Consider the following 12,731-nt stretch of genomic DNA (forward strand, 5'->3'; position numbering starts at 1 on the left):
GAAAAGGCAAAAAAACAGTACATTTGGATAGCATGTTTTATATTAAAACATGGCCTTGTCTAGGCTATTAGACCTACAGGCTTCATAAGGAGCATATCAAATGTTAATTTATTATATAATTGAAGTTTATTGATGTAATCCTCGTTCTTATTTCTAAAGTAGATCGTTTCCACTGTAAAGATAGCCTATGCTAGTGATTCTATATATTGTGCGCAAATCAATTCATTATGCACAAGCCATCAGGCAGTCTGGTAAACAATTGGTTACTTCAATTCTTAAGTAATTTTTTTTATCTCTCCTAATTCGTTTTCCATAGGCCATAAGCATTTTCTCTGGACAGGAGAGCTAAGGAGGATAGTTTACCTTAAGCCTATGCATAATCTCCTACCAAATACTAGGAGTCTGTTTAGTTGGTGGGACGTCCCACGTGGTTTCAACTCCTTGTATAAAAACTTTCAGTCTATGGAGGGCTCCTAAATCGACATAGCAAGAGAAAGGTTCGTCCGATCATTAGGCCTCTTTGTGCTCAAGTATATCAGGGCAATTTCATATCGGGAATTCAAATCCAATTAAGGTGCATTTTAATAAGGATACACAGGAACAAAAACTGAAGGAATAAGTCCAAAGCAAATGACAAACTGGATGCTACAATATGCGATAAGTTATTATTTGACCGACCCTTCAGCTTTTTCCATTTATGGAATATCCTGATTTGTGTTTATCAACCAATGGGTGATTTTCTTTTCGTTTAGTTTGTCCTCTTCTAATCGTTTCTAAATGATGATTATTGCGGATTGCAGTTCAATTAAACCATGGCATGATACGTCAGGCATTGAACTGAAACTCAATTGACGGATAATGGTAGCCTACTGGTTTTTAAATTGTGTTATCTTGAAAGGGTGAAGCAAAGTCATTGAGACAAGCAGAACGGACTTGACTCCCAATGTGCCCCTGAAGTGAAGTCAACTGAGTGACAGACATCGGGAATGAAAACAGACACGAAATAAGGGGAATATTTCAAGTTACGGTGAATGGAATAGTTAATTCCATCAAAATGCGTCTGAATTGAGTGAATATTTATTATTGCATGGACTCCTTGCAAATGTATACGGACTAACGTGATTCTGCAACTTTATCTTTCTTTTCATTCGAAATCGTTTTTTTTTTTAAAACGCCAAGTGAATAGTCTACATTTGACAGAAATATTCTGCATACCTTTTTATAGTAGAAAACGAATTATTGCACTTCAAATATCACGACTTTTCTTCTTCATAAAGAAAATGATTAACTGTATAATCAAAGTGGCATTATTTGTGGCTTGCGTGTTGTCTGTCCGCTGCAAAGAAGCGGCGCCGGGATCCTTGAACACTTTGCCGGGAATAGAGACGCAAACCGTAGCTCAGGAAACTTGCTCTTCGTGTGGCATCGGTCAGCCCGAAGAATCGGGACAGGTGGACATTGACTTTCTGGAGGCGGTGAAAAGGCATATCTTGAGCAGGTTACAGATGAGGGTAAGACCCAACATCACCCATCCTATCCCGAAGGCGGCGATGGTGACTGCGCTTCGGAAACTCCACGCGGGTAAAGTGCGCGAGGATGGGAGAGTAGAAATCCCGAATCTGGATGGACACGCGACCAGCAATGCCAACGAGGTGCTGGAGGAAAGCTCGGAGATAATCAGTTTCGCAGAGACAGGTGTGTAATTATTGTATATTACAGGCAAGCTACCGTTTACTCTATTGTATTAGGAAAAAAACGAACAAATAAAACCACTTTTACGCAGACCAAGCTGGGTATGGTGCGTAAAGTTTGGACTAAACATTTGATCAAGGTGATGTTGCGCATCATCCCCGGCCGCGCTAAGTGCAGAAAGGGTCTGTGATTTGAAAACAATACATTCACAAATTCCTTACAGTAGGCACAGTAGTAGCCTACTTTCTAAACATTAGGTAGGGAGCATGAAACCAGAAATCAACTGATGCGGGTTCCATGCATACAGGAAAACTCAGTCAAATAGCTTGAAATATAAAACTAAACAAAATCAAATGTTGCTTCTGTTTATAATTTATAGGTGTTTTAAATTATTATTTTCCCCAAGCTATTCTGCAAACACTTTGGGTTATTTGGTAACCCAGCGCTGGTTAACTAGTGGACATAACACATGTTTGGTTATTTTGACCCAGCCAGTTGGGTTGGGTGAATAACCCAACATGTTGGTTTGTTGGGATTACCCACACATGGGTTAATTTAATCATCAGTTGGGTATTTTTTTACTCTCATGCTGGGTGGAACAAGCAGCTTGGCCTTTTTGAATGTAATCCTTAGGTTATTTCCAGGAGGCGTGTCTTATTAGGGGCGTGGCTTTCAGCTATATCTTATTGGCCACCCATGAGTTTAGTTTATTAGCGTCCCCATTAGCTATGGTCATGGCTAGAAGGATCCAGGTTTTGTCAAATTAACAGTTGACATTTTTTGGAAACCACGTGTTTGTTGTATTTGATACTATCCCACCTATGCCGCTCCAGCCATTACCACGAGCCCATCCTCCCCGATTATGGTGCCACCAACCTCCTGTGGTCCACATAGAAACCTACAAATACATGACAAAGTACAGAACAGTAATAGACAAGAACAACATAAATATTACATTAAATTCTAAATAAAAATAGTTTTAAATATAGGAAAGACACCAAGATTCAACAAAAACACTTAACACACTATTCAGATATACATATCAATATTCTTATACAGTACAGTTAAATTAGATCTTTAGAAATAGGAGAAGCGTGGTGATACAATATGTTTTTTAAATCAGTTTTTAAAGTTAGACTTGCTGTTTGCCTGAGTAACCTCTGGTGGAAGAACATTCCATGATGACATGGCTCTATACATACTGTAACTGAGCGACGCATTCAATCTGTTTTTGGTTTGGGTACCGTAAGAGACCAATAGTTGCATGTCTGGTGCGGAACAGTTGAAGTCGGAAGTTTACATACACCTTAGCCAAATACAGTTAAACTCAGTGTTTCACAATTCCTGACATTTAATCCTAGTAAAAATTCCCTGTCTTAAGGTCAGTTAGGATCACCATTTTATTTTAAGAATGTGAAATGTCAGAATAATAGTAGAGAGAATGATTTATTTCAGCTTAACATTTTTTCATCACATTCCCAGTGGGTCAGAAGTTTACATACACTCAATTAGTATTTGGTAGCATTGCCTTTAAATTGTTTAACTTAGGTCAAACTTTTTGGGTAGCCTTCTACAAGCTTAAGTTGGGTGAATTTTGGCCCATTCCTCCTGACAGAGCTGGTGTAACTGAGTCAGGTTTGTAGGCCTCCTTGCTCGCACACGCTTTTTCAGTTTTGCCCACAAATTTTCTATGGGATTGAGGTCAGGGCTTTGTGATGGCCACTCCAATACTTTGACTTTGTTGTCCTTAAGCCATTTTGCCTCAAATGTGGAAGTATACTTGGGGTCATTGTCCATTTGGAAGACCCATTTGTGACCAAGCTTTAACTTCCTGAATGATGTCTTGAGATGTTGCTTCAATATATCCACATCATTTTCCATCCACGTGATGCCATCTATTTTGTGAAGTGCACCAGTCCCTCCTGCAGCAAAGCACCCCCACAACATGATGCTTCCACCCCCATGCTTCACAGTTGGGATGGTGTTCTTCGGCTTGCAACCCTCCCCCTTTTTTCTCCAAACATAACGATGGTCATTATGGCCAAACAGTTCTATTTTTGTTTCATCAGACCAGAGGACATTTCTCCAAAAAGTTCAGCTTCTTCAACTTGTTGAATGGTCAAACCCTTTATGCATAACTCCAGTTGAGGTTTAGGTCTAAGAGAATACTTTGAACCAAATAAAATGCTTTTGGTTTTAGATGTATTTAAGACCAGTTTGTTGTTTATTACCCATTATAGCACTGACTGTAACTCCTTGATAAGAGTCTCAGTGAGCTCACTGGCTGTAGGTGCTGATGTGTAGAGTGTGCAATTATCAGCATACATAGTCATTTTAGCTTCTTGTAAGACAAGTAGCAAATAATTTGTAAAAATAGAGAAGATTAACAGCCCAAGGCAACTGCCCTGAGGGATACCACACTGTACATATCTGATGTTAGAGAAGCCTCTATTGAAAAATTAGTTCTATTGAATAAGTAACTCTCCAACCACTTAATGGCAAGTTATGTAAAGCCATAACAAGTGAGTTTTTTCATAACAAATTATGATCAATAACATCAACGGCTGCACAGAAATCTAATAATACAGCTCCAACTATCATATTATTATCCATTTATTTTATTAAATCATCAGTCATCTGAGTCAGTCCAGCACAAGTTGAGTGCCCTACCATATATGCATTTTGAATGTCAGTAGTTAACTTGTTCATAAAAAAATAGCATTGTATTTGTTCAAACACAATTCTCTCCATCATTTTACTAAGAACAGGCAGCAAACTGATTGGGCGGCTGTTAGAACCAGCAAATGGTGCTTTACTATTTTTAGGTAGTGGAATTACTTTAGCTTCCTTCCACGCATGTGGACACACTCCTTTAGGCTTGGGTTAGACATAGCAAATAGGGGCGGCAATACAGTCTACTACCATTCTCAATAGTTTCCTATCTAGGTTGTCTGTACTTGGTGGCTTATCATTATTGATGGATAACAACCGCTTTTCAACCTCTTCCACGCAAACTTGACCAAATTTAACGTTGCAATCCTTCTCTTTCATTATTAGATCTTCAATACACAAATATGATGGTTCACTGTTCAATGTTGTCATTTCACTTCTCAATTTGTCTACTAATAGCCATTGAAATCAATGGCTGTATCAAAAGGTTTTGTTAAAAATGACCCATCAACTTCAATGTAAAGTTTGGTCACAAAATGTCTCAATTTACAGTATGTCAACCAATCAGCTGAGCAGCCTGACTAGTTTGCCACTTTTTGCATAATTGCTTTGAACCATAAAATTCATCATTGATCCAGGGGGCTCTAACAGTTCTCACAGTTAGTTTCTTAATAAGGGGTGCACGTTTGTCAACAATTGGCAAGAATAATACTCCACGTGCTGCATCTGCATTCTCCTCCTTTATTAGGGACCAACCATGCATTTTTTAATTCTTCAACAAAAGACTCCTCAGAAAACATTTTGTAGGATCTCTCGGTAGTTTGGCTTTCCTTGTTATTGCCACAATGTTATGGTCACTACAGCCAATGGGGACGTATATTGCTTTGGAGCAAAGCTCTGCGGCATTAGTGAATATATGATCAATACAAGTGGATGTCACAGATCCAACACTATTGGGAAACACTAGTTGGTTGAGTGATAACCTGAGTCATGCTACAGGCATATACAGGCAGTACGATGCTTCATCTTGAGAGGACAACTGTTAGTATCAGAGACCTTATCTAACATCATAAATGTCATTCCTGTTCATCATCCTGAATTTAAAAAAATGAATTATTACATATTATAATAAGGTATACCACCTTATTGTATCCCAACAATGGGATGTACAGAGACTTTTAGGGAACTCATACACTTCTATAAGCATCATTAAAGCTACAAAGAAGTCCATGGTTAACCATAGCATGTGATAGCTATTCAACAGAACAGATGAACAGGAATGACATTTGCTCAGGTGGCTAAAAATAACTATCTGAATGCCACGCCCCCTACGAAACTATGCCTCCAGTCTTCTGATCCTCTGGGTCGTATCTCAATAACCCAGCGTCAATTACCCAGCAGTTCTTAAAGAAAACAAAACCAACTAAGTGACCCAACACCTGCAGCCCAGCAGTTAGGTCAACCAAACTACCAAGCATTTGTTAGTGTGAGCACAGAAAAAAATGTGTCCTCAGGCTGAGGTTCACGCCCCCAGAGACTCATAAAAAATCTCACTAACAGCCTCATAGCACTCATCTTCAAAACAACAGAATAGATTAAGGGTAGGTATAATATCACATTCAAAGGAAAGGAATGATCTGGACAATCCCAAAAAGATTTGAAAAGCCCCATAATGTTTTCACATTATTCACAAAAGCTCTGTAACTTTGTACTGTACATTTGTGTAGATTCAGCTGGGTTGCCTTCCTTGTGCCTCTTTGCCCTCCTTGCCAGTTGGCAGTATTACACAGGGTGGTAGCTGCTGCCAGCTGGTCGTGGCACTGAGAAGAGCTCACAGAACAATTTGCTTAGAGATGATGAAGGGGGACTGGAAATGATCAATGATGCCACCTGCTTGAGCCCACGTGTATTCAAATCAAACGTCTTATTACCTCTTATTCTTATAGCAGTTTAAGTCACCCAAGATTTTCTCGAACCGGATGCACATCTCTCCAACACAATGAGTGTCAGTGATTTGGTTAGCTGATCAGAGATATGTTCATAACCAACCCTGTTTGGTGCTTCTCAAATACACGTAGAAAAAAATGGTGCTATCTAGAACCTAAAAGGGTTATTCGGCTGTCCCCATAGGAGAACCGTTTTTGGTTCCAGGTAGAACCCCTTTGGGTTCCAGGTAGAACTCTTTTCACAGAGGGTTCTATATGGAACCCAAAAGGGTTCTTCTACCTGGAACCAAAAAGGCTTGTCCTATGGGGACACCCGAATAACCCTTTTTGGAAGCCTTTTCTCTAAGAGTGTACAGTCAATCTAAGACACCTGATAAAAACCTAATGTTCACCCATGCTGAGCGTTTCATCTGAATGCCACCCATATAATATAATTCTCCTGTGATCTCCTGGTACCAGCTATAAGCTGACCTGAAAGAAGAGCTGCTTTAGATTGGCTGTACATCTACATAAGGTCAGCGCTTTGTGCCAGGACCATGCATGCTGAATGTAGAGTGAACTGGAATGGTGAACTCACTGCCACCGACTGTTCCGTATTAGAATGCATGGTGTGAGGGACCATCTCCCTTATATAGTCCTAGAGTGGGACTTGGTTCCTGCCTGCACAGTACTCATTGGCTTCATCATGCTTGTACGTTAGACCTTGTATTTGCTGTTGTGTATCGTTACTACAGCAGTCGCCTGACAAAGATGCAACAGTGTCAGCTATAGTGATAGCATCTGAAGACGCTTTCGCTGCAACTCTGTTTCTGTCCCTGAGAAGGATAAAGAAAGAATGCTGTATACTGCGTTGGCGCTCTTATAAGATCACCTGACAAATCACTTTCAGATTAGATGTGCCTTTTTGGGGAGTATTCCGTTCTTGAGTATCCTGTTCCATCTGAGATAATTTCCCTCTTTACTCACAGAGTGAAAAATGGACCCCTTAGGTTTGTTTCACAAAGCCCCCCTTTTCCCGCCTCCCCTGATGAAAGAAGAAATAACCGATACAGTAATATATCAAAGTCATCCATTGGTAAACAGAAGATAAATAGAACATCCATTTCAAATCAGGAGACACTAGATCTTAGCTTTTTGCTTATTGTTGGTCACGTCTTGACAGCTGTGCTGCCACCCATGGCCTGGTGCTAGTACAGTCAGAGTGTGGTCTATAGCTGTCTGTTGACTAAGTCTTTGAGTTGAGTAATAACAAGGAGATTACCTGTCTTGTGTTGTGTGAGGCAGTGCAGATGGAGACTGGCTGGGCAGGACAGGGCAGCCTCCATTATAGCTATGCCTGATGATGGGGCCCAGGCCCGCCCAGGTCGGGTCCCCTCGCTTTGGGCGGCAAGCAAACAGGCAGGCAGCACAGCTCAGTGTTCAGGCTGGAGAGGTGACCCTTGACATGTGTGCGTTTTCCAACTTTCCTTCACCTGACAGCTTCATGTTGCTCAGTCAGTCACAGAGTATCCATGTAGCGTGTTGCTGATGGTCTCTCAGGTTAGAAGGTTTCACTCTTACTGGAGGACTGGGGAGAAACCATCTATTTCAGTTGCTGCCTTAGCTACTGAAGATGTTACTGTCTCTTGGGTTTCTTTAGGTAGTTCAAGGTTCAGGTCTTCTCTTGATCAACTGCATGGTGGTGCAGGAAGCCTGACCAGGCAAAGTCAGTGTGGAAGAGGAGGAGTTGTTTTAGTCATGTCATGTGCCAAGTGCAAGTTAGATTTGAATCTGACTTTGGACCCTGACCCTACCCTAACCCGAACCTGAACCTACCCACACATGAAAACAATATGGCACAAACCTAAAACAACTAAACATTGGCACGCACTGTACAGCCAGAAAAGGTTTCTGTGGTGATAGTTGGGTTGTTGGGAAGGCCAGCTAGTTTCATGTAAATTCGTTTTTTCCTTCATCATGAATCCACAGTGAAGCCGTGCTCCTCTTCACTCAATGTGCCTGGCTTTACCATGCCTTTACATCACATTACTGTGCATTGTGTAAGCAGTTAGGCCCAGTAAGCTCTCGTTTTTCTGCAGTATTCACAGCAAAGCCTTTGAGCCTTTGTACTTGGCTCTGATAAGCCCTCTTCTCCATACCCAGCCTGACTCAGGGCCAGGGGCAACTTCAAGTGGGCCTGATCCCAGATCTGTACTGTCATTGTCACTGTCAAGGCTCCCTATAAGCAAGGGCCAGCTGGAACTGATTCCAGACCTGCTGATGCTGTCGTTGCAGACCTCATGTAGACCTACGTGACAAGACCAGGGCCTGTATTCATAAAGCGTCTCAGAGTAGGAGTGCTGATCTAGGTACAGGTCCCCCCTATTTTTCATGATCTAAAATACAAAACTGATCCTGGATCAGCACCCTGAGACACTTTCTGAATACGGGCCCAGAGCTCAGAGCTGACACTCAGAGCTGAGTGTCTCTGTTAGAGCTGTCTCCCAGTGTACACCCATCCACCAAATCCCTTTAGTACCATTCCTAACTCTGTTTACGTCCCAGGCCAGATAAAGATGACATTAAGACAGGCTATAACCAGGGAGACCATAGTAACCGTCTATCTCAATTTAATCCCAAACTGTTGAACTGTTCCCAATGTGCCCAGTTCTTGTCCAGCTATTCATCCAACAATCCAAGCTTGGGACCACTCAGTGTGGTAGTATCTTCTTGACGCTTTGTCCAATAGCAGTAAGGTTTTTGAAAGATGTTTGTTTAGACCATATAGCCAATGAATCTGTGTGTTTGTCTCCTTTTTTAACATTGCCATACTGACCTTTAAAGGTTTAAAACGGACTTTTAACGGACCTTTTCCTATTCTGTTCCTGTCTTTCCCAGATGAGCTGGTATCATCCAAATCCAGCCTGTTCTTCCTGATCTCCAACGAGGGAAACCAGCACCTGTACGTGACCCAGGCCACCCTCTGGCTGTACTTAAGGCTGCTTCCTAACACCCTGGACAAGGGCCAGCGGAGGAAGGTCACAGTCAAGGTGTACTACCAGGAGCCTGGCCTGGGCAGCAAGTGGAACCTGGTGGAAAAGCGTGTCGAGCTGAAGAGGAGCGGCTGGCACACCTTCCCCCTGACCAACGCTATCCAGATGGTGTTCGAGAAGGGCGGCCGGCGGCAGAACCTGGACGTGCGCTGTGAGGGCTGCGAGGACCTGGCGGTCTTACCGATCCTCGTGAACCAGAACGACGAGTCCCACAGGCCGTTTCTAGTCATACAGGCCCGGCAAGCGGACAACAAGCACCGCATCAGAAAGAGGGGGCTGGAGTGTGACGGGAGCAGTAGCCTGTGCTGCAGACAGCAGTTCTACATAGACTTCCGCCTCATCGGCTGGAACGACTGGATCATTGCGCCGTCGGGGTACTTTGGGAACTACTGTGAGGGCAACTGTCCACCGTACATGGCGGGAGTGCCAGGGTCGGCGTCGTCCTTCCACACTGCAGTGGTCAATCAGTATCGGATGAGAGGCATGAGCCCTGGCTCCATGAACTCCTGTTGCATTCCCACCAAGCTCAGCACCATGTCAATGCTCTACTTCGACGATGAATACAACATCGTCAAGAGAGACGTACCCAATATGATCGTGGAGGAGTGTGGATGCGCTTGAGTTGAGACCGCATGTGCTTCAAGTGGACTTTTATGAACATTTGTAAACAAGAAAAGGATATTCCAAAATTAATTATACAAATCAAAGTGATATTTATGGACAATTATAAGGCATACACACATGCACACACAGCTTCATTCATTCACACATATCCTACACACTCATTCTCACATATGCCTGAACAAACACTTGTATATATATTTATGTTTGTTAATAATATTCTCTGGTAGAAGCCTTTTTTCTTTTGCCAACATATGAACATATGATTTAACCCCATTTTTTTGTGAACATGTGTTTGCAAATTCATGTAGGTGTCATTATCAGAGGGATTGGAACTAAATGGTACTTATCGCATGATATATTTTCCAAGATTGCCATTTCTATTCTGAAAATGGAGAGTTCTATTTCGATACTCTGACGAAGGTGGAAAAGAGCCTGAGATTATGAAGGAGGTGCACTTGCTGATAGACAATTCCAAACCACGCCTCTTTCAAGAAAGTATGACTGCAAAATGTATAGTGAAAGCCCTGACAACTCACCTCTTGTACAACTTCAGCACTTCTAACAAGAAATACATCTCGTTGATGTGTCACAAGATTCCATTTTATATAAAAACTTTTTCATTTTACGGCCAGCATCCGGAAATCAAAATGGCTTCCATGTCAGAAGAGTGAGCAGAACATAAAAATACATTCCAACACACCATGCAAATGCTGAAGCTGTCATGAAAACCTGGGAGTTTAGGCTGTGATATGAAACAGTGACAATAGGGAAGAAACATTGACCTTTCCATTACTTCCTTCTGAATCCTTTCTTCTTTCGTTCACACTTTTAACAGGAAGAGTCACATTTCTTCGACAGCTGAAGCACAACCTCTCCTTTCAGTCAGCCAATCAAAAGCGAAGAGTTGCCATATTGTTTGGTTAAAGTCCTGGTGCAGCATAGCACTTCCTAATGCACATTAAATAGCACTTGCAGATTGAAATGCCTTTAAAGAGTACAATGTGGTACACCGACCCTTGCTCACAATCCTTTTAAATATAAGTGCCACATGAGCTATGCAATGTATAGTATTGACCCACGGACACCAGACAAACTGAACTTTTAGTTATAGTTATTAACTATTACCAGTACTTGAAATGTAATCTTTCGCTTCCTCTTCAAAGTGAATGATAGTTACAATATTTGCACTGAAAAGTTGTGTGATTTAGTTAAAAAAAAAGAAAGAAACTGCCATTGGAAAAAAACATTTTTTTTATAGAAAGCAAATTGAGTTCTGTTCAAATGTATTATACCTAATCATGGAACCAAAGAGGCCAAGATTTCTTTTTTGGTAATATTTTATAAAATACTTTGTGACCAGTTAAGAGGCCTAAACACTACATCAGGGTACAATATTATGGATTCCATTTTCAGTTCAATGTCTTTTTTTCTATTTTGTATAGACAAATATTTTTTCATCGACTTAAATACTTGTAGGTTTTCTAGTTCATTTCTTGTTCCAGAATCATTTAGAAAAAACACGTCATCTCTGTACAGCTGATGTAAGATATAAATATGATTTAAAAATATTTTGTTCTTTTGTAATTGTTGAAAAATAAATGTCTTATTCTGAATTAGGTTGGAACTCTCTTGAGTCTTTCTGGGGACTACTTCAATTTTTATTTAACTAGGCAAGTCAGTTAAGAACAAATTCTTATTTTTAATGACGGCCTAGGCCTCGTTCAGGGTCAGAACGACAGATTTTTACCTTGGGGATTTGATCTTGCAACCTTTTGGTTACTAGTCCAATGCTCTAACCACTAGGCTACCTGCCACCCTAATATGTAAGATATGGCAGGAGTGGTCAACTCTAATCTAACCGTTAAACGTGTAACCACTCAAACTCGAACACACACACACACATAATAATTAGTGCAGAGTGAATCTGGGCAGGGCTCCAGGGCTCAAGTGGTTGGCCCTAGGTCACACTCTCAGTGATTGGTAAACAGAAGCAATCAACAGCATTAGCTGATAGCATCAGATCTGGTTACTTATAGGCTCCCGTTTGTTTTGCAGTAGTGTTTTTAAAGAAGGCAACTCAGTGTCAACCTGAGGGTGAACAAAATACCTCACACGTCAGAATCAGTGAGAGAGACAGACAGGGCAGGACTGCACACGCACAAACATGCATGCGTGCGCGCACACACACACACACACACACCAATGCCAAGAGACCACACATGACAGCCCAGGCCTCTTGAAAACACGATGCTGTGTCTCTCACGTCCATCAGCAAGATAATCACTTTAAATGTATCTATCACTGTCTGCCAAGGGAATGAAGTGTTTTTGTCAGCTCGGTGAATTAATATGTTTCAGATAAAAACAGACCGTCTCTCAATCTGGCAGTGAAGGGATGAGTCAGTGTTATAATCTGGTGTTGTGAGGGAGAGAGAGAGGGAGAGAAAGAAGGAAGGAGGGAGGGACATAGAGAGAGAAGGAAGGAAGGAGGGAGGGACAGAGATAGAGAGCGCGAAGGAGAGCAAGAGGAGTGGGAAATAACGAAGAGAGATGTTTCCTAAATTACAGAGAGGGAGAGACAGAGAGACAGAGAGAGAAATGGAGAGCGAAACAGAAAGAGAGATGGTGAGAGAGCGACAGAGAGACCGAGAGGGGAGGATAGACAGAGAGAGAGAGAGAGAGAGAGAGAGAGAAAGAGAGACATGCAGAGAGAACAGGCAGGCTGAGAATAGGCAGGCTGAGCTAGGCAGGCTGAGAATAGGCCAGCT

At 41.7% G+C, this 12,731-nt stretch overlaps 1 protein-coding gene across 1 annotated transcript; it reads left to right on the plus strand.

Annotated features, from left to right (window-relative positions):
- The first annotated feature begins 457 nt into the window (after positions 1–457).
- On the plus strand, positions 458–11,577 carry LOC106574263 (inhibin beta B chain). Its single transcript, XM_014150044.2, has 2 exons — positions 458–1,695; positions 9,186–11,577. The coding sequence occupies exons 1-2, from the start codon at positions 1,281–1,283 to the stop codon at positions 9,959–9,961; spliced, it is 1,191 nt and encodes a 396-aa protein (XP_014005519.1). The 5' UTR covers positions 458–1,280; the 3' UTR covers positions 9,962–11,577.
- Positions 11,578–12,731: the final 1,154 nt, after the last annotated feature.

Source organism: Salmo salar, chromosome ssa16, assembly GCF_905237065.1.
Source record: "Salmo salar chromosome ssa16, Ssal_v3.1, whole genome shotgun sequence".
Taxonomy (NCBI): Eukaryota; Metazoa; Chordata; class Actinopteri; order Salmoniformes; family Salmonidae; genus Salmo; species Salmo salar.